We start from the raw sequence: 25129 nt of genomic DNA on the forward strand, positions 1-25129 counted from the left end.
CAGCGGGCGCGGGCACGGCGGGGCGGGGCGGCAGCGGCGGGAGGAGGAGGAGGTAGAGGAGGAGAAGGAAGAAGAAGAAGGTGCCGCCGGCGTCGGGAGGGAGGAAGGAGCGCGGAGCGGTGCATCCCGCCGCCGGGGAGGCTCGGCCGGTGACATCGCCTCTGGAGCTGCCGAGAGAGTCGGAAAATGGCTGCTGCGAGGTACCGGGGGACCCCCGGGGGAAAAGAGGGGCTGCGACCGAGGGGCGCGGGGTGTCGGCGGCGGCGGGGACCCGCGCAGCTCCGTGGGGTACCCTGTACCCGAAGCGTCAGTCGAGGCCGATTTCGTGGCGGGGCAAGGGATTGGGAAATGATAACGAGACCCATCCTGACAAGGTGACCAGAACCCTGAGCAGGTGCCCCGTGTCCCCCATGGCGGCTGCGGGCGGGACGGGGCAGGGTGCCCTGCGCACAGCAGCACCTGCAGGGAAACTGCAAGGCGCTGCGGGCAATGTCAGCCCGTGCCCTTCCCTCGCCGCCGGGCCGCAGCTGGTGCTGCAGCATCCAAATCCTGCCATGTGCAGGTCGCTAACGCAGGTGGTAACGAGAGCTCACCTGTGCCGCTCTTTCTGCCTCTGTAGTTGTTCTTGTGATAGTCCAGACTTTCAGAGGCTGGTTCGAAATGCAGTTCTAAACTCTCTCACAGACACGCAGAAAGAAAAAAAATCACTAGCTGAAAATATAGCCAGGTACCATTTTGCATTTACTCGTGTTACTGAGGGGAAAAGCTCATTCAAAGCAAAACTCATGTGCTTTTCATGCGTCTTTGATGTGAGCACATGAATCTGTAGAGCATTTCCAAAACTTCATAGAAATAATTAAAATCTCTGCGTAAATATTGGAGAAACATTGAAATGTTACTGCTCTATATGACTGACATGAAGCTGCAGAAAAGCATACGTGTAAATTTTGGTTAAACTAAAAAATATGCAAGCTGGAAAGACAGAGAGGGAAATGTATCTGCGGTAGCTTAAATAAGAACTGGAAAAATAATCTCTAGATTAGTAAAATTAATTTATCAGTGGGCTAATAACATTGTAACGCTTTACTGTACCCTTAAGGTTAATAACATTGTAATGGTTTACTGTACCCTTAAGGCGAAGGAAATCTGTTATCATCCAAAGATAGCGGGGGAGGGGGGGTTTAAGTAAAAAAAGAAAAAAAATTGGGTTTTAGGTCTATAATAATTTATTCCAGGTATTTCATATCATTTCATTCTATACACCACGAGTGAGCCAGAATAGTCTGTCCTGTTACTTTGTAAAATGGAAAGTTGCTACATTGCAGCCATGGATTCAAAGCTTTCCCTGACTGCCTGGAAGATGCCAAACGCTGTAAGGTTGTGTTGCATCACGTGGTGCAATATTGAAATCTTTCCTAATACCGCAGTACACTGCAGTAGAATGGTTTTAATGCAGATTACCTGGAGATTATTCAAACAGTCCACGTTACCTCAGTGAAACAGGAAGGAAATTGGTGTGATCCTCCTGGCATCGTACTGCAGTGCCACGCTGCAGGATATTGCAGGAGCAGGAAACTTTTTGGCACCTTTAGCTCTGCACTGATTTATTGTTTCAGAGTGGGATGATAGAGCAAAAGTAGCACAGCAGTGACTGCACAGTAAATCACGGAGAACTGAGGGGGAGCAGTTCTTTTCACATTTTTCACATTGTTCTCAGGTAACAGCGTGTAGAAATCATCTGACAGACAAATCTCTAGTGAAAGCTTTTTAGTTTAAGGTTTATAGCTTTTCCCTTCTAAGAGTTAGAGCTCACTGGTGTCTTGAGGATAATATTTTTCCAAAAGGATATAATAAATTTCATGACAGCTGCTTAATTTTTTTTCAAGTGTGAAAGAGAGTACAGTTTAGTCCAAGAAATGCTGACATGCGTGATTTTTCAGAGAGCTGCTGCTCCAGGCTTTTGAGTCAACTATCTCACATGTACACCAAATTGCTGCTCTGGCCTTCATTATATTCATATTCTGTATTTGTTAAATACTGCAGGGTATGGTACAATGGTTAAAATATTACTTCCATGGTGAATAATTTAAAGTGCTGAAGTTACTGCACAATAAAAATAAGCAAAATATTTGTGGGTAGATTTTTTTTCCCCCCAAATAGTAATAAAGAGAATTTAAGATAAGTTTTATATGTATCACACTTTTAATCTAAGATTCTTTACAGAATGTTTTTTAGGGGACTTTTCCTAAATCTTAAGGATGATAAACAGAGAAGACAAAAGAAATGAAGAGAGAAGGTTAAAACTAAACCTCTCATCTGAGATTTGACCTCAGAGGGGAAATCCTGGAGGTGAAGCCATTGCAGAGAAGAAGTAAAAGAAGGTAACAAAGCCTTGAGACTAACTGTGATCAAGGGGAGTGGAATGGGAGGGGAAGCTGTTGAGAAGTGGAATTAAGTATTTGATAATCCAAGAAGGCAGTTATTGATTCTGCAATAAGCTAGGGGCCCTGCTGCCATTTTAGAGTACACATAATGTGAGTGCACTTTTGTAGAGTTGTGAGCAGATGGGATGTAGGGTCTGCAGATGCTTGTTCTGATGGGAGCCACAGGCAAACAGAGCAGTGACAAAGTCATTGGCATTGATGAAGCTTTTGGGAAGTGTGGGAAGTAGCCTTTCACTTGAGCAATGCTGAGGGAGGAGGTGGTGATAATTATTTGGTCAGAGGGATCAAAAAGGGAAGTTCTGCTTCAGAGAACCCACAGGGAAGAGGTGACCAGCAAATATTTGGAAGTGGAAAAGCATAGGAGGATGTTTCTGTGGTTACAGTTACTCTTGAATGCAGTTCACCTATTTTCCCAAGTTGGTGAGGCAGGGAAACAACATGGAAATTGTGTTGAACTTCTGCAGTTTAAGGTAAGAGTTGAACAGGGAACGTGCTGTAGCAGCAGTAGCAGCCCTCCTGCAGGGAGAAAAGGCAGTGTTGACCTCATATATTCTTTCAGCTGGTCTCTCATGATAACCTGTTCTGACTTAGTAGTCTTGCCCAGCAAGGCTGAAGAAGATCCTTTTTTCCCTTACTCTTGTCCTGCTTGCAGAATTGCAGTACAGTCTCTGGGCCAATGCATATTCCTTGATAATTTAGATGATGTTCAGCCACACCTTTTAAAAGAAACAAAAAATTCTAGCTGAGTGCCATAGGTTAGGCTGACAGACAAAAAAGATTGCAAAAAGAAAACGTGATTATTGTCATTATAGTGCAAGAGTTCTATTGTCAGCACGTTGCAAGGGTTCCATATTGCTGGAGTTTCACACCTCCTTGATGTTTTGTGTAGGCAGCTCCTCCAGGCACTGACTCTTCCTTGTCCTCACAGCAGCCAAGTGACTCCAGTTCCCCTCAACTAACCAAGCCACTCTTCTTATTGGCTACAGGTGTGGCCTGTTAACATCAGGCCTGCTCCTAATCCTTAATAATTGGCTCAGCTGCAACTCTTTAGGGGGAAGGATTACATTCTATACCACCTTCATTTATCCATACTCTATCCCCCTACATGTGATGGCATTTTGAGTGGAGAAACCATATCTTCAGAGGTCTGCTGGCCTCCCCCAGTGTGAGCCATGGAATTCAAGGGCACTCCACAGCTCTGTGAAGGCACCCCTGCTCCTGCAGACTTGAAGCCTTGTCGACCTCATTTTACAGCTGTAAAGCTCCCTGTGCCAGTGAGCTGGGGGAGAAAAGGTCACTTGCTGGATCTGGTGATGTGGACATAAGAATATGAGACAATGCATGAAATTATTTCAGAAGAGTAGCTGAGTGAGTGAAAGGGTAAGATCATCTCTTTTCACTGGTATGTAGGTGTGCTTTAAGGGCTGTGTTTGTATTGATTAGTTATAATTGAGTGAATTATTCTGTCTAAATTATTACTTAACTGGTAAGAACAGTTCTCTAATCATCTAATACTTTCTAACAAAATATTTGGGGTTTTCCTCATCAGACAAGAACCAAAGTAAACATGGTCAAAACCAAAGAAGCAAGCAAATAAAATACAGGAGACATAGTATCTGAGTGTTATCAACTTCTTTCAATGAAATAGTTTACTTTCCCCCTCAATATCCTGCTCACAGATTACATAATGCCATCAGTGCTACATTAGCAGCTTAAATATACCATACAAAATGTTGTGAGAGTTTCTGGTAGATGAATAAACCTTATAAAACACTTTCTTAGTTGAAAGAATGACATTTGCTGGCTTGATATAGGCAACTTATTTAAAAGAAATTTGTTATGTGAAATGATATGTTCTAAATTCAGCAGGGTTATTACAAATCTTCGTTCTGCAAAACTTGCTAAGTTGTTTACTCCATACAGTTCTTGGTGTGGTTAAAAGGCATGTTAACATTAGTTAATTCTCACAAAATCTTTGAAATTAGGTAAATGTGTATTGTTATTTCAGAGTCATTGAAAAGAAAAGGTGAACTATAAATTTAAATGTTGTATGATTTACCCAAGACCAAACTCTGTAATTCCAATGCTGCAGACTAAACTCCTCTGTGGCTGGAACATTTTGCCATCTGCAGGTGTCCTAGGTGGCCATGTAAAACCACATTCTTGTCAGCTTGTGTAGGTCGAGGTAATTGTCCTTATTTGTGGGTTTGTCAGCTCAAACTTGCATATTTGAACTCCCTCTGTTTATTAGGCTGAATGTAAATCACATGGAGAATGAGCCATACAGTTGTACACTCATGGCTTATAGTGTTGCTGGAAAAATGCTAGCAGGAATCCTGTAGGCATAAATTGACTTTGTAGACAGAGAGGCTGTTCTTGAGCCTGGATGGAAATGTACTGCTGAAGCTCCTATGGCATTTTTTTTATTATTACAGCAGCAGTGTGCCCCTTTGTCCTTGGTTGAAATTTGCTCTGTATTCATTTTTGGCAGTGTTTAGAGTAGCAGTTGTCAATCTGTATGTGGCCTTACATCCCAGAGGGAATTGCACTTCATTAGTATTTTAACTATATAATTGAAAGTTGTTTAAGGATTGTTTCAGACTGATATACAACACTGGTCAGTACACTTGTATATTACTTCATAAAGTTAGGTTGAACTACATACAGTAAAAAGACATTTAATTTTACAGGAAGGGAAAAAATAGCTCTAGAAAATTTAGAGGTTTTTACCCTTGCAGGGAAGATATGTTGCTGTCGATTCTCTGAAGCATGTGCAGAATTACTCTTAGTTTAAGTAACATTCCCTGGAGTAAGAGGACAATATATATGTCTCTTTTTCTAGCTCATGACCTTTAATAGTAATGCAGATTTTTTTTTTTCCTCCTCCCACCTACCAAAATGCTGCAAAACCAGAGCATCTGGGGAAGAGATTTGGAGTAAAAGAGCAAGCACTTTGAGTAGTAATCAGGCATGACTTCTCTCCTATGATCACTCACCTATGACAGCCAGCAAAGACATCGAAGTAGAGATAGTAAAGATGCTCTAGGTTATTAAATACTGGCCAAAAATTGAGCCTGAAATTTTCTAGCTGCTGTTTCACTTTTTGCTTTTAAGCGTTGAAGGGAGAATGTCACCAACAGTAACACTGTGGGGTAGAATGAAAGATATAGTTTCTACTACCTTATAGAGAGAGTAAGGTGCATCCTATTATAACCTCTTATATCAGCTTATCCAAGGGTTTGCTTGAATAAGTCCAATTTGAAAGTATGTCTAATATTTTTTCAGCCTTTTAGAAAACGTTTGACTCCTTGGGCTCTTGCATGGAGCAAATGCACAATTATTGCACCTCAGCAGAGATTTGCATGTGATCTAACTTTCTCTAATGATCCCATAAACATCTTTAGACAAGATAAGTCATGCATCACTGTGCTTTAATGTTTATAATTTGGGAGCTGTTAAAATAGGTTTCATTGGATTACCCAAGCCAGGTCATGATGAGCATGGCCAAGTGTTTGACTTTACAGAGCCATGTTGACTGCTCCTTCTTCCAGGCTACTTATTGCTTCTAAGTGTTTGGATATATTAACCTGCATAGAAAGAGCTTTCTTGGGATTATTCAAACTCCTGTAGCATAGGTATTTCATCCTGTTCAATAAATAGAGATTTATTTCTTGGTCTGTATATTAATACATTTTGTTGTGCATGGCATTTGCAAACAAGCAAATTGAAATGAGTATTAGTTCTCCATCTGTCAGCTGTGAAATAGCTATTAAATAAAGATATTAATCTGTCATGTAGAATTAAGATAGCTTCCTGCATCTTACTTGGCATCTTGCTACTTTAATGTGAATCGTTCACTGAGTGTGGGATTAAAATACAGATAAATAAATCTACATGGTTTATAGGCATATGAGATATGTAGGCTCCTATTTAAACTCAGGTAAATCTTTGAGGCTCGGAGAACAATGCATTTCCCTGAATTTGTGTTTAGTGCCATTTGAGGTGCCTGGAGTTAGTAACCACCACTGTAAGCCCAGAAGAGGGTCCAAGCCCTGTGGGAAGTCTGTTCCCATCAGAAGAGGCAGCTGGAGGCCTGGCATAATAACTTATGATATCTAAGATTGCACCATGCATTTGTTTTTAGGCCACTGAATTGAACCCTACATTCAATTTTTTCAACCCTACAGCAGTTGAAAAAAGCTGAATTGCTCTCCAGGAAGCTTTAACTGTCTGCAGTAGGGGCTTCACACTTATGCCTGTTGGAGCTGCTCAGGGCTGAGACATCCCTGAAAGGATGACAGTTGTGATAAAAAACCTGTGGGAGATTTGTACTTCTGGAATAGCAGCTGAAGGCCAAGCCAATACCAGTGGTGCTAGACACCTGCTTGGAAAGCCAAATTGCCCCCTGCATCTCCAGTGATTACAGCAATAACTTAAGACACTGGTGCACCAGTGACACCTAAATGTAAGCATCTTAATCTAGAACTGAATCCTGTACTGAAAACCCAGTAATGTTTTTAGCTTTTCTTGAAATCATTGAAATTAATGCCATGTTTCACTGATAGCTGAATAAATGATTGCTTAGAACAAAAATTTAATACTTCCAGACATCTAAATATACCTGCTTAAAAATTCATTATTCAGCCTTTCCTATCACTCAATTTAACAAATAAAATTAAGAGATTGATGCAAAAATTAGAGCTTTTCCAATAGATTTCTTCAAGCTTTTGATTTAAGCCACAGTCCTACAAAGGACTTTGGCATATTGAGGTATTAACATTATTTTGTAGAACTCCTAGGTTGCTAAAATGTGGGAGGAGGGCACTATTGTGAGAAATAAGAATGGTTTCATGAATTCCTTGGGTCACTCAGCAGATTTTAGAATGTGGTTACAAGGTTTGCACCCAGTTCTCTGTGTAATCCTGTGTATTTAAATGCTGCTGAGCTTTAAAGTCAAGGAGGCCACCTGGGTAAATAAGGCCAGAGCTGCTGCCTTACCATGAATAGCATCACTTCTCAGAAAAGTATTTCACAGGGAGCCACACCAGGATAGGGATCTGCAGTGAGAAAGTGACCTCTTGAATATCAGGAATAAAATCATAGAGTTGTATCCTTCCTGTGGAAGACAAGTGGGATCATTTCTGTGCATTTAGAGTTGCAGTAGTGTTCTGATAGATGCTCCCCCAGATTCCCAGCCGAATTTGGAACACAGTGATACTGATGATTCTGGAAAATCTGTACTCTATATTTCTCAGCTGAGAGCAGCAGATTTGTGCTTTTGAATCATCTTTTCCCAGAAATGACTAAGATATTACACTGTAAATCTTTTGAGCAGTAGCACACTTTTGTATTCTGACAGCACCTAATTCCACTGAATTCATTACTAAATGGTTTCAGGTAAAAAAGATTAGAACCTACAACAGGGCATATAACTTACTTACATATGGTCATGTTTTCCATCATACACTTGCTATTTGGAAATTTGAGACTTCACTGCCGCCCAAGTTTTTAATCAACATTGTATTTAATATTCTGGCAACAATGTAAAATGTGACAGTCTAAATAACACAACCCAAATGTGTCACTACCACTTGTCATGCTAAATTGGAAATAAATAGGTTTTTATGAGGTAGATTTATTTTAAGACCAGTTCAGTTTGGTTTGGCTTTTCTCTGAAGGAAAACTGGGATTATTGGAGGCTGAACTCAGAGGGTAAGTAATACAAAAATGCTAGTACATAATAAAATGTTAGCTTTACTATGCATTTATTATGTATTGCGTTAAGGCTACAGATATTTGGCCTAAAATAAATCCCTTTGCATTCCACCTGGGCCTCAGGAATCAGGTGGGTTGGGTGCAGCTGGGCTTAGCTTCTGATTAGAACTGATTCAGCATTACCAGCCTGGTTGAGTTCAGTGAGAAATTGTATGATCACAGACTTGCAAATAGTGCAGTTTATCAGTTCAGTACTATAGATCTGAGTTCAATAAAAACTTTCACAGTCCAGATTCACAAAAATTACAGTTTCCTGAAATAATAGGAAAGCTGGTTCAAACACCGGGTTTGCTGGTGATAGGAATGCACTAAATACAGTGTATCACTACAGCAGCTGATAGTAACAGAGCTCTATTACTGATATATAGATAGAAATATAAAAATATTCCCAGGTCTTTACAATGCACTGAAAGCACAGCTCACCTAGAGGCATCCCTTCAGGGGAGGTCAGTCCATCAGCCAATTCCAAGGAAAGGCACTTCCCCCACTTTTTTTCTTTATTTGCCTCAATCCTCCCCATCCTTTATGCCATAGGTGGGGTTTTGGGCATTATGATCATACATGTAAGATGTATTGTCATTTATCTTCATTTTCATTCTCAGGATGTAAAAGTTAATATGCAAATAGGGCTTAATGAGTGTCTTGGTTATTTTCAGCCAGAATTTATAGTTGACACAAAAGGTACAATAAACACTTTGGTCCTCCTCCACCTGCTGGGGTGGCAGTAAAGGCTGTGTGACCTTCACTAGAAAGTCTTTGAGTACATCTTTGTCTCCTTACAGGACCACATTTATAACCAGGCTGCTTCTGCAGAGTGGCTGGTAGAGAGGTGCAGGTTTTCTCTGGGGCTTCTCTGAGGCTTCCACTTCACCCAGGCATCATTCAATCCTTACACCTTGCTCGAGCCAGGTATAAGAAAGGCAGGGGCACATCTTATGTTTTTCTCAACCAGTCTCATCAGTTCTTCACTAACTTAAGGCAACTCTGTAGCAAGCCTGAGCATTTACCATGATTATGGATCTGTGGTACATGGTTCCTCAATTTGCTGAAACCAGTGTCAAAGCCCTGTTTTAAGCCAACAGAATCAGACTCATCAAGTGGGTACACAATCTCATGTGGTAAACTTGTAACACTTTGCACTGTTTTTACTGAAAGAAAAGAGAAATAATGATCTCAGCATGCCATCTGCCAGTTGTCTGGCTGAACAGAACAGACTATGTCAGACAAAGGGTGAGATATGTCGTTAAGTGACCTTTGTGGATTTTTGGTGGCTTTGGGGTTTCTTGTGCAGTTTTTGGTTTGGTTTTTTTTTTTTTTTTTGGCTTTTTGTGTTGCTTAGTAACAATATCACAATTACAAATTGATAGCATTTGTGCTGTGTGTGAGGTGTTAACATGTTTGTAAAAATTAAGAGTCCAATTAATATTTCCTCTGCAGAACTTTAAAATTATATGGCTCCTTCCTTTTTCTTTTTTCCCTTCTACAAATGACCTAGAATAGTAAAAAATTGTAAATTTGGATTTCAGTATTACTCAAATCAGCAGTGTTTTCAAGTGGAGCATGTAGCAAAATTAAATAACTTGTAAAGCATAAGTGGCTTTCAAAGGTCATATAATGTCTGTGGTTAGTAGCTGCACACAGGGTAATGCCTGTGAATGATAATGTTTCCTCCAAATGAACCACTGAACAAAGCATTCAGTGTCAGAAATCTTACTTGATGACTTGCAGAACTATGTTAGAAAGATTTAAAACAGAGAACCAGATACACTTTAACAGATTTCTTATGCTGTCCTTTCAGCTCTCTATAATTTCTGCTGGTGTACTGGAATCTATCCTACTACTCAAAATCTGTTCATAAACATAAAAAGGTAATTCAAGATGGCTTGGACCAGTCCAGCTTCTATAAGGAGACACACCAACTTTATAGTCACTGAGTAGTGGGTGGAGACAAATAGGCTCTCCCAGACAGTACACGTGTCACAGGGTGAGATGAATCACCTCCCTTTCTGCAGTGACTGAGCCAAATGTGGCTAGACAACCTCTCCCTTTTAAGGCAGTAAAAGTTTGGTAACGTTAATCCCAGTTCCCAACTTATTTTGTTTGTTTTCTGATGATACATTATAATTTGCCTTTAATTTGTTTTGGCAAATAAGATTTTAGAGGGAAGCATCTCCAGCAAGGTTCACATTGGCTCCTGTGGAAGGTCAGAGTGAGAAAACACTGTAGGACTTCTTTTCCAGAAAGTGAAGTGTTTCACTATTCCTCTCCCTTATTAGTGACATTTTGTTCCACCTTTCCATTCCCTTTAATCACTGCTAGAGATGATGCCAGCAGACAGTTCGGTGTTATCCCCAGGGCCCATGGATTGTCACAATAAATTCTGTGAAAAGACAAAGTTTGATTAATGTCTACTGCAGGAGCTGAAGCCATTGCTCCATAACATAAAAATACTTGCAACCAACTACTACCCTCTGTTCCAATGTAATGATTCACATTTGGCTACGTAATGATTTCATCATTTTGCCCATAACACAAGCAGTTGGGCTTAGGTTCAGTAGAGCTGCAGCAGAGAAAAGGAGGCCTGGCCAGTTGCTGTTGCTGCCCCTCAACTGCTTTCCTGCCTTGGTCCCTTTTTAAACAACAGGATATCCCTTCTCTCAGCATGCTGAGAGAATATGGCAGCTGTAAAGGCCCTTAGTGAAATTGGTTAGCTGTTAGAACACACTCTGACCACAGGCAGCAATCTTGTCAGCTCAGAATAATTTTATATATAATGTAGATAAATTGCTGAGCTCCATGGCCTGCCATGGTAAAATTTGTCCTTAGCGTAAAGAGGCCGGATGTATTTTCATGGATCCAGGTGTTTGCCTGGTGTAAAGACTGTGAGATATTTTGTTGTCCACGTGCTTCACAGTATCTACCAGTGGCACCAGGCTGCTCTCATGGACTCTGAACATCCAGAAATCCACATTTGCATTGGCTTTCTTAAGCTATTTAAAATGTAGGCAGGTGTGATACCTCCCAAAAGCTGTTGGATTTGGTACTGATGTGCAAGGCATTGGCACAGCTCCGGTGCTGTGGGGAATCACCACTTGCCCTGCATGCTGTGAAGAGCCTGTGTGTCCATGTACCTCTGGAAACCCTGGGCTGGCTTACTAACCATCTGCAACTTCAGACCACAAGAATGTCCCATGGCTCAGAGAATATTTGTCTTAATACAAAATGAGAGACAAAAGACAAACTGTTAGAGGACTGCAGGGAAACATTAAAAAAATATAGAAGCCAATCAATCAGTTGTTAGACTTAGCACACTGGCAGCTCTAACTCTGCTGCAATTCTGTGGCTCTTTTGTGGGCTTTTAGGAGGGTAAAGAATAGCTCACAACTGCCAAGGCCAAAGGGGGAAATATCAAAGTACTTCATTTGAGAATCAAAGAACTGGGTGGTGTAGATTGCTGTGCTGGGTTGGTCAGAGGCAAAAGTAACATCTTTGAGCCAGATGAAAAATGTTAAGCTGAGTGAAGTATAAATTCAAAACCATTTTGAAAAAGGAGGAAGAATACTGATGCCCAACTGATTGCATACTCCACCTGTTTCAAATCTGGTATTTTGTTGTTCAGACAAACACACAGTTCCAGTTTGGACCTTACCTGTCCATAGTGAGGTCAGAGCTGGAACTTTTGTTCCTTTGGATTCTGTTTTGTCTATATGTTTATTCATCTGAATGATCCCTGACTGTGTTATGAGGATCCATCCAGCAGGGATCAGTGGCAGAATGAGGTCTCTAATTAGTCATGCTGGGCTGAGATATTCAGGCTGCTTCCTCTTCCAGAATTTGCATGGGATGGATGCTTTCTGATCTTTAAAGAAAAATAATGTCAGTTCTTGCAAACACAGTCTCCTTTCTCCAGTGAGGCAATACTTAACAATCCTACTAGTATCACATTAAACATATTCTGCATAGAAATTTGGTTTAATACTCCTTTTAATGATGATTTCTTATCTATACTGCTTGCCCCATTGTGTCAGTAAACATGTTGATCAGACTGCAGCTGTCTTTTGCAAATTAACAAGTTCACCCCTGTATGGAAAGCCAGCTCTGTTGAGGCATAGAACCGACGTGTGGAATAGTGGCAAACTGGGCTTCTGCAAATGAATTGACATTACTGCATAGAGCAGTGCAGCCAGATATTCTCTAGCTCCGAGTTCCCTTTTTGACAGCCTCTTCATGAGGCACTGAATTTGCTTCTGACTGATTGAGGCCAAGTCAATTGCAAATCACATTGTCACATCTAGGAATTCATGAGTTTTCAGCTCTGTGAAAGTATTTCACCTTTATGAATTGACCATATGTTTGCTGGAAAGAAGATTCAGGTTTGAAAATCAGATTTTCTATGTATTGATTTAATAATTTTAAAGTAGAAAATATCTTCTCTGAGTATAATGGCAGCACTTAAAAGAAGTGGTTACATTTCCAGTAGAATTTATACTTTCATGAAAAGCTATCATCCTAATTGGGAAAATAAAGCTCAAAGTACAACTTGTTCCATTCTTCTGGTAGAGAAATCCAGTGCTTTAAAAGACTCAAAACAGCACATTGCTTTAAAAGCACTGTTTTATGAGGCAAATGATTTAACTGTATATTTGGGGTTGGGTTTTCCTTGTTGCTGTTTTTCCTCATGAAGCAGCCCAGCTCTCTTCCAGTCCTTAGCCTGTCACTTCTTTTGTGCATCAAACTTTCCACTGCCAGGCTGTGTCGTACCTCACCCACTCAGTTTTCCTGGGTAGTCCTGGGTTGGTTTTCTGTGGCTGCAATTGTCTTCCTGACCATGAAATGATACCCATACATTCCACTTAATAGCATGAATAGCATTCTAGGGAAAGGCTCTATCACACTTGTATCTTTTAGTCAGAAGCTGAACTAAAAGTTTTTTGAGACAAATCTTGTAACAGCAGAGATCCCAGCCAGATTGAACATAGAAGTAGTATGGGAGCCAGGACTCTGTGAGCGAAAGCTGTTTTCTCTGCACAGTTTTGGAGGAAAATGTCTGACATAGAGGTGTTAAACAGACCATCTCCCATCTTTCAGGTGGGATACAACTCACTGCTTGGCTAGTTTTCACTTCCTTAGGGTATTTTCCTACAAGGTAATTACCAATATCCAGCAAAAGGAGGGTTGTTAGGGGCTTTTCAAAGGGTTCTTGAAACATCCCTGTGGCGTGATACAGTAACTGCTATTTTTCCTATGTTGTCCTTCAGGAAGTGTCTGTGTGACAAGAAAGCCATTTAACAATGAAAAAATTCACACTGTTTGATTTTGTAAATGATAATTCACTGCAAATTGGAGAGACTTCATGGATCCAGGACCTTCCCTGTGATGACAATGAACTGGAAAGGCTTCTGAAACCTAATGAGCACGTACTAGTAAACTGGCCTGTGGGAGAAAGAAAGACAGAAAAGCACCTGGTGAAAGTTGTGTACATGAGTGGTGAGTGCAGTACCAGAACATCTGTCTGATATGAAACCTGCTTTTAAGGTATAGTTGCCTGATTGTCTGTGCTTTGGCCTTTTTCCTTTCCATCACTTCAGATGACCCCCAAGAGCTGGTGGAAATGATGCAAAAGATATTACGAGCAGATGAAATTACAAAAATACAAGTCCTTGGAAAAGGCAAGAGGAAGAGGATAGAAATGATATTCTCAGAAAGTGAGGACAGTGACCTGGATAAAGAAAAGGTGAGTTTGTGTCTTTATGTGCCCTATATTGTTAGGTCCATAAAGGAATGAAATAGACTGTAACTATTGATTCTTCATGATAGAACACACAAAGGATGGTAAAGGTAGGAATACAGGCAGCCTTCACGTGGTACCTCAGCACAATAACCTGTCAGAGTAATTACTTAGGCCAATGGATTTTGTCCTTTCCTGTGTTAAGAGATGAGTGCTATTCAAGGCTTTGATGCTCTGTAAGACAGAAATCTGACTACTGCTTAAAAAAGGGAAGGAAGCAGGTTTTCTGAGGTGTACCTTGTGCTGAGATCTGCAGTGACAAAATATAGGCAAGGAAAACATAAAAGTTAACAAAGTTACAGATACATTTTTTTAAAACTACTAACCAAGAATGTCAAGTGCACAGTGAATAAAAACTTATGGTATATTATGAAGTACTGTTATGAAAGGCTGTGTAGGAATGCAAAGGCACTATTATGCACTTTTTACAGGGGAAGATGATGAAACATATAAAAAGAAAGAAATCATTGCAGGCATCTGCTCCTGCCAACATCCTGAGTCAACTTGAAACATCTTTAATTAACAAACAGGTAAACATCCATTTTCAGCAATGTATCAAGCAAAAGCAGTCTGAAAGGTATTTTTGAGGGAGGCATAAGATTTTTGCTATAGTGAAGTTAACAGTTCTGAAAGATGCTGCTTTGGAAAACTGGTGAATAGAGAACGGAGACAAAGGTACCTAACAGTTACATATTAAAATGACATTTCATTTTTCATTTAAACTAGAATACTAAGAGCTATGTTCAGTAAAAGTTTTTATTAAAATGCACTGAGTCTGTTTATACATGAGAATTTTTGGATTTAGCCAGATATTTTAATGTTGGTTTTGATGCTTTGATTTTATGTTGTTGTTGCTCTAGATATCACAGTGGTTTGGGGTGTTTTACAGAGAGAACCATATTCAAGAAGCAACTTTCTATATAGTGAAAGTAGCAGTGATGATGAAGAGCCTTTATTTCAACTCTCCAAGGTAGAACTATGTGCCAAAATTAAAAGTCTCAAGAGGAAGCTGACAGATACCATGAGAGAAAACTGCCGCCTGAGGCAGTCCCTGGTGATGCTTCAAGGTAAAGCTGGGAGTGTTTTGATGAAGAGAAAAGCCTGAAGGTCAGGAAAAGCTTGATTTATAAGAGGCCATTTGGATGGGAATTATGGATGCTCAAGCACCTGACATGATCAAGGCCTACCATTAGCATCACAGTCTGTGATACATGTCAGCATTTAATTCCAGCAGCACTTACTGACTTACACAGAGGCCATGCAATCATAGAGTTAGAAATGAAAAATGTGTCTAAATCCTACCAGTTGTTCCCAGGAGAACCTTTCTGTATGCTGTGTAACCATTGGCTAAGCTCAAATACTTCAGTATTTGACCAGTCCAACTACCCTTATTTACTGGCAGTCTTTCTTGATCAATTGATATTTCATTTATTCTGAAATTACTTAATTTCTAATTACTTTGGTGATTCCTCATTAATGATAACCTGAGTTAGTTTCAGATGCACCAAATTAAAGATGAAAAATCTTGTTCCTCTGTAAATGAACTCTTCATCTCTTAGCGATCATCTCTGAAGTGCCTCTGGCTTGTCCCTGTCCCCTACTCTAAGGCAGCCAAAACTGAATCCAAAATTTCAAACCACTAGTGAATGAATAAGGTTTCGAGAGGATTTACTCCCTCCTGTGCCAGCTACACCCTACCATCCCTAGACAATGTGGTGGTATCTGTTTATTGTCAGATGATTTTGCAACTGTTTATCATTTTCATTTCCCACCTGATTGCATTTCATCTTGGTTTGCATCATTCATCTCCACCTTTTGAAATATTATTTGTGAACATTTTCTTTGTGTCTAACAACTTTTCTCACATAAAAGTAAATTTACCTTGCATCTTGAGCAATTATCTTAGTCTTTTACAGTCCTTTATTTAATTTAGTATTCTGTATCTTGCTGATACGTTATCTCTTGCATCCTTTTTGCTTTGCATTGATTCTTCTTAATGGATGCAATAAAAGATTATATTTGAAAATATTGCTTTGAAAAAAGGTTATTTAAAACATATTCCCTAGAGATTAAAAAAAAAAAAAAAAGAAAAGAAAAAGCCTCTGAAGTCTGTGTAACTTCTTTGGAGGAAAAAAAAAAGACATCACTTAGCCCATATTCAATAGCTTTATGGACTTGTAGAGACTTTGAGATTGTGCAAAGAAAAAAGAGAAATAGTCTGTTTTGTTCCAGGATGGGCATAAAACTAATAATTCCTCTTAGCCTTGCACTGAACTGATCTATTCTAGAAACTGAGCCCAGATCTTCATGGGTGGGGACAGCAGAATGGTAGGAAAGCGTTTGAGAGAGGAGGAAAGAAGTATATTGAAATGTCTTTGCTGACTACTTTGAGTCTTTTGCATTATGTGACAGCAATCCAATTGCTAAATATCCCTGCTTATGTAATTGGAGTCTGAAAGCTTCCATTACTGTTTTACCCCTCCCTTTTCATGTGATTTCAGTGTTGCCACAGGCAGTCACTCACTTTGAGGAGCTGGTAGGGATGGCTGAAGCGCTGCTCAAAGGGGGAGTGACATCATCCACGTCCAGTCTGCATCCCCATGCTGTTTGGAAGGCATCTCACAATCCATTAGCAGACTCCTATGCAGCTATGCATAGTAACTCCAGCTCACCAATCACTCTGAATGTGGAAGATGAGGAGCAACAGACTGAAAAACAGGTCAGCTAAAAGGCAATTTCAGGCATGAAACTTTATACAGTATAACGTTTACTGCTATAGCATAATATAGAAAATAATTATCTGTAAAATAATCTATCATTATTGCATTGATAACATAACTTATGAGCTTCTTTTGTGCAGAATGCTCTTTCCATGAGAAGCATTAGCTCTTATTCAGTGTCCTGTACACTTTGAAATTCACTTTAATTTCAGTGACCTTGCATATCTGTAGCTAAGGGCAGAATGTGGATACATGAAGAAAATGCCAAGATCCAGGGATAACTTCCAGCCCAATTGTTTGGATGCCAAAGGGGAATAATAGTATTTCCAAGATAATCTAAGATGAATACCAGCAGTCTGTTCAAACTGTTAATTTGTAATTGGCAGCTGCTGTGCTTCTTCTCCTGTTCCAGACACTGGCTAGCAGTTAAGTAGAAATACATGTATACAGAGATACTGAGTAAGGAAGTTCCTTTATTCTCTGTAATTATAACAGAACATGATTGAGAAATCTAAGGCACAGAGGCTGTACATGAAAAAAGTGAAGGCACAAACAAAAGAATTAATTCTAATGTCTGCATTCACAATTTACATAAACATGCATTGGGTCATGCTAACACATGGAAATCATTCCTGTGTGTTGTCATGGAGTGCTAAAATCCAAAGAAGTCTGTTAAGAATTATTGTGGTGTGTTTTGACTGCATATTGGAAACCACAAAATTTGACTTAACATCTTCAAAGAAATAAAAAGACCTAATTTTCTGAGCAGCCTGCCTTACTTCATAGAGGTAGCTCAAAATTGCCTATTAGGAGAGTTCAAACTCTTTGGCTGTACCACTGCTGCATGCAGGAGCCACTGTCAAAGCCCAGGACCAGATGTCACAGTTCTTAGGGCATGTCTGCTCACAGGCAGGAATATTTGCTTGGGCACAGTGCCATGCTACCAAGGCAGTACAGAAACCATGCCAGAACTGGACCACAGCCAGCCTGCATGAGGAGCAAGCAGAAGGATTTTGCTGTGTCTGAACTTGTCCTGTCTCCACTAGTGAGTAATGAGGATGGTGAAGGGTTTGCATGGGGTCCTTAGTCTGCCCCACACTTCCTTCTGGAAAGTAATCAAGCTGTGTGTATAGTCCCAAATGCTGAGCAGTTATCTCAAGCACACTGTTTGTAGAGATTGCTTTTGAAATTGTGGTTTAGAAATAGAAAATTTAAAAGATATTTCAGTGGTAATAGTATATAATATTTCTAGAGAACTGCAGTAATTATGCCTATGACCAATTTTGTTTTCCAGTTCAAGATCGAAAAGTGGCAGATTGCACTCTGTAACAAGAGCAAACCTCAAAAATTTATAAATGACTTGATGCAAGCACTTTATACACATGAATACATGGCTACACACAGCCTGACAGGTGCAAAGTCCTCCTCTTCAAAGGACAAAGCAGCAAAACCAGCTATGAATCAGAACGAAGTTCAGGAAATCATAGGTGATGACTTGTTAACCTTACTCACTGTGGCTCTGACTTGACAGGGGGCTTTCTTGGAGGGAGGGGCTGTCATGCTTAGCAGCTGCTCCACTCAGGTGATGAGCTGCTTCCTATTTCCTTCTTCAGCTACATGCTTTTTAAAACCATCTGTTAAAAATACTGCCAGTGAAATGCCATGTAGTAGTATTTCTATTGTGTGAATTCTGTGGGTTTTATTCAGGTGACTGCTCAGGAACAGTGATACTGTAAATTGTTTTAGCCCTTGCAGGGTTAACCTGCAACAGTCAAACTCGGAGCACGATGATAACAGATAAGGGAAGGCAAAAAGAGGACACACTTGGATGAAATTTTAAATTATGTCTGCTGTGTTCTGAAGTTTAGTGAATGTTATGAATTCTGACATTTTAAATAGAGCTAGAGGCAAAATGAGACTGTATAGAAGACAGAAATAGTGGTCAGAGAAGCAAACAAAATTTGATTTATGCTGAGGTTTACAGCAGAAAATATTTGGTGAATAGGACAGAAAATAATTTCAGATGTAAGTATTAGCTTTAAAGAAAACAATTTTGTGAGCATATGAAGCCAAATTTTAATTGGATTCACGCCTATAACTAAATACTAGAGCAATATAGCCTTAATTACTGTACTATAATTCCTCCCCCATTGCCATTCCCTTGGACTTTGCAGTTCTCTTGGTTCCCTTCTGTTTAGCTCCAGTTCCTGTACCTTAGTACAGTTTTGTTGAAGTTAGCCATCAGTTTCAAAAGTTATCAGTTGCAAAACCCTTTTTTTAAGAACCTTGTTAGGAAAAAAAAAGCCCAAAGTCAAGAGAGATAAAGGAAAGAGTGTGTAGGATGGTAAAAATATATTTAGAGGCAGTAAGATGAGACAGTTTTAGAATGACATTTAAGAAAAAGGAAAAATATTTAATAGGATGAGAAAAATGGTTGGACTCAATCATAATGGTTTTATTCAACCTTAATGATTCTAAATCCTACTAGGGCCTAGGCAAAACTGAAAAGGGAATCAGAGAAGGTAATCAGAGGATGGCATTCAGCATGTTGTGGAGAAGTCAGTGACAAAGCTTATAAAGAAATCAAAGAACTTTGTTAAGGTAGAAGAGAATACTCTGAAATTTAAACAGTGTCAACATTATACAAGAGAAAAAGAAAAATGAGAAGGAAGCTTGGGAGTTCTAGGACTGTAGAAAATGAGTTAGTGAATCAGATTATTTAAAGAAGATGGAAATTGTGGGACTTCAAAATAAAATGAAATTAAAGGGCAGGGAAATCAAGGGGAGGGAAGATGATGGAAAAGAAGGGAGCAAGAATCACATTCCTCATGTTGAGTCCTGTTGTTATTGCATTCAAAAAATGTAGCCAGGCAAAACAGGAAGGAAATTTTTAGAAAAAGTGACATCACCTGCAAATGAAAACTAATGAGGGAAAAAAAACAAAGATTCAGAGTCATAAGGACTGATGAGGATGGGAAAAGGATTCTGATCAAGGACAGAACAAAAGGACAAATGATTACCAAGCACAAATCAATCACTAAAGAAGCCCTTGTGGCCCTGGGGTTCCTTTTCAGTCTGCCAAGAGCAGGCAGCAATGGGAAGGCACAAAGACAAAAAGGAGGTGTGTAAAATCTCTGAAGGAGTTTGTAAAGATTGTGAAGTAACTAGAGTGGAAGCTGAAGTGGCTGGGACTTTAAAAGATGCAAGAAATTATGTCACACATTTCTTGTTTCCCTTATTTGGAGAGTCCATATATATAAAACTGTATTATCATCTCTTTATTTTGCAGGAATCACAAAACAGTTGTTTCCAAACACAGATGATGCTTTAATTAGGCGAATGATGGGACAAAAACTGAACAATTGCACCAAGAAGCCAATTTTAAGCAAAGACCTTAACTCAGGTGCTTTTCAGAAACATAGTTTTTGGTAAGTAACATTAAAAAAATGCCTGCACTGTGTAATTCTGCATATTACTTCACGGTAATAAAATCTAAAAGCAGTCTTAAAATTCAGGTAACGATACATATTTACCTACTTGATATATGCACTACCAAGCCAGTAAATATTTCCATAGCCTTGTATAAAAAGTACATAACATAGAAGCAGTCCAGCTTAACATTACTGCACAAAAATAGTTATTGGTGCCAGACAAAGCAGCACAAGACTATTAAATTACAGGTAGAGAAAACAGAAGTAAACACATGGAGTTGCTTTGCTGAATATGTCTATTTTAGATTTGACCTTATTTACATTTCTTATTCTCTGTCTCACCATGGACAAGTCAATTCCATTTTCATGTCACTTGTTGTACCCCAAATTAACCCACAAGTGAATATAGGGAAAATCACACCTCTTTGGTGTGTATTTATAAGAGTACTGCACCAAGCTGTGCTGGCAATCCTTTACTGCCAAAAGAGTCTAAATTATTGGGTCAGAGGAATTATTAAATAACATCTTACCTATTAGGGGCATTTCTGCCTTGTGAGTGAAAGTGATACAAAATCACCAAATTCATGGCTACGGTCGGTAAAGTCAGCTATTGGCACAGTACTGTTTCCACATATACCATGCACATATCACAGAAGGCTGGAGCTGGAAGGCACCTCTGCAGGCTGGCTGGTCCAGCCCCTGCTGCTGCAAGCAGGGTCACCCAGCCCATGCTCAGAGCCATGCCCAGTTTGGCTGGGCATCTGCAAAGGTGGAGACTCCCCCAGCTCTCCGGGCACCCTGAGCCACCACCCTCACGGTGTTGGCTGATGTTCCCCCAGCCTTCCTGTGCTTCCAGTTCTGCCCATTGCCTCTGGTCCTGCTGATGTTCCAGTTCTGCCCATTGCCTCTGGTCCTGCTGATGTTCCAGTTCTGCCCATTGCCTCTGGTCCTGCCACTGGGCCCCTCTGGGCTGAGCCTCCATCTGCTTTACACTCTCCCATCAGACAGTAGTGCACACAGATAAGGTCAGCTTGAGCCTTCTAGAGCCTGAGCAGGCTCAGCTGCCACAGCCTCTCCTCAAAAACCAGATAAGAAATGAGGAAGGAACAGGACAAGACATGAAATAAGGTGTCAGGGAAAAGAGATTTGTCCTTACTTAGACTTTCTATACTGAGGTAACATTTTTCTTCTTCCTGATTCACTTATCTCCTGCATGCTTTTAAAATCCGAATTTGCAACTGTAAGACACTTCATAAGAAAAAACAAACAAAACAAAACGCCCACAAAAACAATAACAACAAACAAGAAGCACCCCAAGATATTTGTCTATGTTATGATACCAGTGTTTGAAAAGTAGTAGTGCTTTGCTTCTAAAATTTGTTTCTAAGCCCCCTGGTAGTACTCCATGGACCACCAGTGGTCTGTGAAATGTTATTTGAGAAATACTTGCAGAATATCTGTTAGGAAAATCCACATACACAGGGGTTTTTCTATCTGGAAACAATAAATAAATGCACCAGCTTGGTAAAAATAAAGTTTACTATGTTAATACTTTTCTCCTAGATATGAGAAGACTTCGTAAATTAAAGGTCCTGTGTATTTGTAATAAACAGTATGCAATGATTCACTGCAGTGTTTTTCCTTGTCCTTAACACAGACAGGAAAAATAACAGCACATAACCACAGACTTTGTCTTCTTTGAAAGTATTAAAATCTTAAATATTTTAAATCTTCATCAGGTGGATCCACACATTTTGCTAATTCCAGACTCTTCTAATGTACACAGTATTCCTGAAGCCTTGATAGTAAGACCATGACTATACTAAAACAATTCTTGGTTGTTATTTAATATTGCCTATGGACCTTCCAACTTAAACCCAGTATTTTAAAAATGCCCTTTCAATATTTTTAAAATGCCTTCATGTCTGTTATTGATCAGTGCTTATGTAAAATCCAGTCCAACATCCATTGTGACCAATTCAGATATTGTCTGAATAGTGTCTTTTGAACTGATGCATTTATAATGAATTTTTTTACATCTGTTAAGCATTCCCTCACTGTCAAAGCAGTTAAGCACCATCTAAGTAACCAAGATAACTTGGAGATTCCATTAACTCAGATGACACACATTCTCTGTAAGAAAAGTAAGACAATTTAGAAGTACTCATAATCTCACTGCTACTCCTCCAATCTATCTTAGAGCAATGAAATGCACAGAGGGGTAGAGAAAATTCTGGTGAGCAGGACCTTTAGTAACCATTTATACAAACAAGTTACTAACTCTAAAAAGTGGTGTTGCTGCAGCTTTTATTTCCTCCCTTGCTGCTATTTCTTCCTTACTTACCTTCTTCACCTTTCCCCAGAGCAGAATTATGATCCAAGAGAAAAAAACATGGAAACATATCCAACGAGACAGACAAATTTCCATCTCAGATGCATGAAACTGAGGTGAAACAAGGAAAAGGGCAATGTGACAGTGAAGAAAACTATTTAACTAGCTAATAATCTCTGCAGCTTGGAAACTAAGAACTAAATTAAATGTACTAATTGCACATTTAATGTTCATATCTCAAACTTAGTTATAAATTGTCTCAACAGCGGTTCAACAGCTGCTCCTCAGGGCATCCTCTCTTCGGCTGTTCCTCCTTGCACACAAGACCAGCAGGATGATGATTCACCAGCTGCTAATGCACAACTTCAGCAAAGTGACAGCTGCCTGACTCCTCCACCTCCCGCCCCAGAAGGTCAGCAGGAGTGTCCCAAACCCACTTCTTCTAAGGTGGAGTCTCAACTCGCCAGCAGCTCACCAGCGCCCTCTCCCAGCCAGGGTTGTGGACAGAATCTCAGGAATTCAGACAAGGAATAACAGGTGTTTCATTCCAGCTCATGTGCTCAACAGAGATTAAGAAGCAGTATGAAATAAAAAAGAAATAATACCTAAATTGAACTAGATATATGGTAGTGTCCAACAGTGGACAGAGATAGAAGCCTGAGAACATTTTCTCAAACAAATGAAGATTCCATAGATTAGAAAAAAATTGAAGGCATATTAATATGTTTGAATTTAAGATGTTATAAGATATATGCATGTTATGCAGTAATTAAAACTTGTACTGAAGAATACAAGTAGAGTCCCCCTTAGTTAGAAAAAAACATTATTTAAAGTACTACCAAAAGAATATATATGAGGAACCATAATTCCCCTTGCTTTCACCTTGACAGCTGAAGGAAAACTGCTCAACTGATCAAAGAAAGTTATTGTATATTAATACAAAAAAGATATAGTGATATGGAGAGAAAATAGAAAGACCTCCTAGTGAAATGAAGACCGTGGCCAGCACAGGAGTAGAAAGCACAGGGCCACATGAGTAGAGAGGAAGAAATTAAATAGCTGTTTAGGGCTGCTACTAACTTGGAAAACAAAATAACTTTCTTAGGCCAAACTACAACTCTCAAGATATCCATAGGAAAAAACCAGTTATTTTTTAACCTCTCAAAGTAGGAAAGGCAATGGAAGAAGCCATGTTCCTTTGTAGCTCAGGGAAGACTCCTCCAGGAGAGCCTGTTTGGTTATGGAAGCCATTCTCTCACAGGGATTCTGCTGCTGGTACTCTGCTGGTTTGGCAGCTCTTACTCCCTTTCTTCTTCCCTGACCATCAGGTCCACAGGATAAGGGTGCCTGGTCCCTTCAGTGGGGAAATAGAGGACCCGTCAGCAGAAGCTTCTACTCCCTTGCTTAGAGAAAAGGTGGGCAGGCAGAATATTCCTCATGGGACTAGGACCAGGAAAATCCCAGTATCTGGGCAGTTCCCCTTGGGGTCTGACACCACTTCTTCCAGGAAGCAGCTGGCAGTCACACAAACCCTATAACAGCCTTAGGAGAAGGAGTGGAAAGGTCCCCCAGGGCAGTGGTCACAGCACCAAACCTGGCAGAGCTCAGGATGTGTTTGGACAATGCTCTCGAGCACATGGTGACTCTTGGGGTGTCCTGCACAGGGCCAGGAGCTGGACTCAATGGTCCTGATGGGTCCTTTCCAACTCAGCATATTCTGTGGTTTTATGATCTTTTTCCTTGCTGATTGATTTCAGGTTTCCAGTGTGCTGACAGGGGAAGGAGAGAACACTTGGGACTATATAAAAAGCTTTCCTGTTTGAGTGTCCTTCCCAGAACTGAGAGTACTATTAGCTAAATCTGTTTCAAACATGGCAAACAAGCAACTAACAAATCAGATTGGAAAAATGAAATTACATTATATTGAAGAAATCTAGCTTGATTTGAGGAGGATTTCAGGACATGCAAGTTACAGAAATAAATTAGAAATAATATGAGGGTGAACACTGAAAAAAAAATCTGAAGAGAGGGTTATCAGTCAAATACTGCTGAAGGGAAGTGCAAGGCACTAATAGAATGCATTGTGGAGAAGACTTGTTTGTGGGCTGGGGTACAAATTAAGTGATTTTCTATCTTTTTTCATCTCTCACCTAACAATTCCTTGTAGATAGGATCAGGATGAAAGCAGGTATGAAATATGTTAGTTCTATCTCATGCTATTAACTACCATCTAAAATGTAACAGAAGGATGTTTGCTATTATGTAAATTTTGTACATGTAATTGTATGTACAGCATATATAATAATGTATATAATTAATAATATTTTTGAAGTGACTTTCTATCAAATAAAATGAAACATTACTTTGTGTTGTTTTATTGTTCTCACTGTCTAATGAGCCTTTTCTTACATCACCTTGGTGGTACACTCTAACTCACAAGGTTGGGGTTTTATTCTTGCTCATTTTTGTGGTTTTTTTCTTTCTTTCTTTCTCTTTAATAGCTGTTGTGAAGCCAGCTTCTGTAAAGCTCATCATTTTACCTGGGGAAGGAGTCGGCCCACCTTACCAGGGCACTCTAACCTAAAAGCTGTCACAGCTGATGTGGCACAGCTGTAGCTGCCCTGCCCTTGGGGAGGTGT

At 39.8% G+C, this 25129-nt stretch overlaps 1 protein-coding gene across 3 annotated transcripts; it reads left to right on the forward strand.

The window, feature by feature from the left end:
* Window positions 1-56: 56 nt before the first annotated feature.
* Window positions 57-23885, forward strand: BEND6 (BEN domain containing 6). 3 transcript variants are annotated; one of them, XM_058020331.1, is made up of 10 exons: window positions 57-200; window positions 2224-2381; window positions 13478-13706; window positions 13808-13953; window positions 14439-14537; window positions 14897-15074; window positions 16509-16726; window positions 18022-18214; window positions 20017-20155; window positions 22757-23885. In XM_058020331.1, exons 3-10 carry the CDS (start codon window positions 13511-13513, stop codon window positions 23022-23024), a joined length of 1437 nt encoding a protein of 478 aa, XP_057876314.1. In that variant the 5' UTR covers window positions 57-200; window positions 2224-2381; window positions 13478-13510; the 3' UTR covers window positions 23025-23885. The 3 variants fall into 3 exon arrangements, with proteins under 3 accessions (XP_057876314.1, XP_057876315.1, XP_057876316.1); XM_058020332.1 differs by having other exon boundaries at window positions 2224-2371; XM_058020333.1 differs by lacking the exon at window positions 14439-14537.
* The last annotated feature ends 1244 nt before the right edge of the window (window positions 23886-25129 follow it).

Source organism: Melospiza georgiana, chromosome 3 (genome assembly GCF_028018845.1).
Source record: "Melospiza georgiana isolate bMelGeo1 chromosome 3, bMelGeo1.pri, whole genome shotgun sequence".
NCBI lineage: Eukaryota > Metazoa > Chordata > Aves > Passeriformes > Passerellidae > Melospiza > Melospiza georgiana.

Bases quoted from the DNA above. Each gene is read 5' to 3' on its own strand.
- BEND6 (XM_058020331.1), top strand. From the start codon at position 13,511: ATGAAAAAATTCACACTGTTTGATTTTGTAAATGATAATTCACTGCAA. The intron at 13,954-14,438 runs GTGAGTTTGTGT...CACTTTTTACAG, and splicing joins GTGACCTGGATAAAGAAAAG to GGGAAGATGATGAAACATAT. The intron at 20,156-22,756 runs GTAAGTAACATT...TTGTCTCAACAG, and splicing joins TTTCAGAAACATAGTTTTTG to CGGTTCAACAGCTGCTCCTC.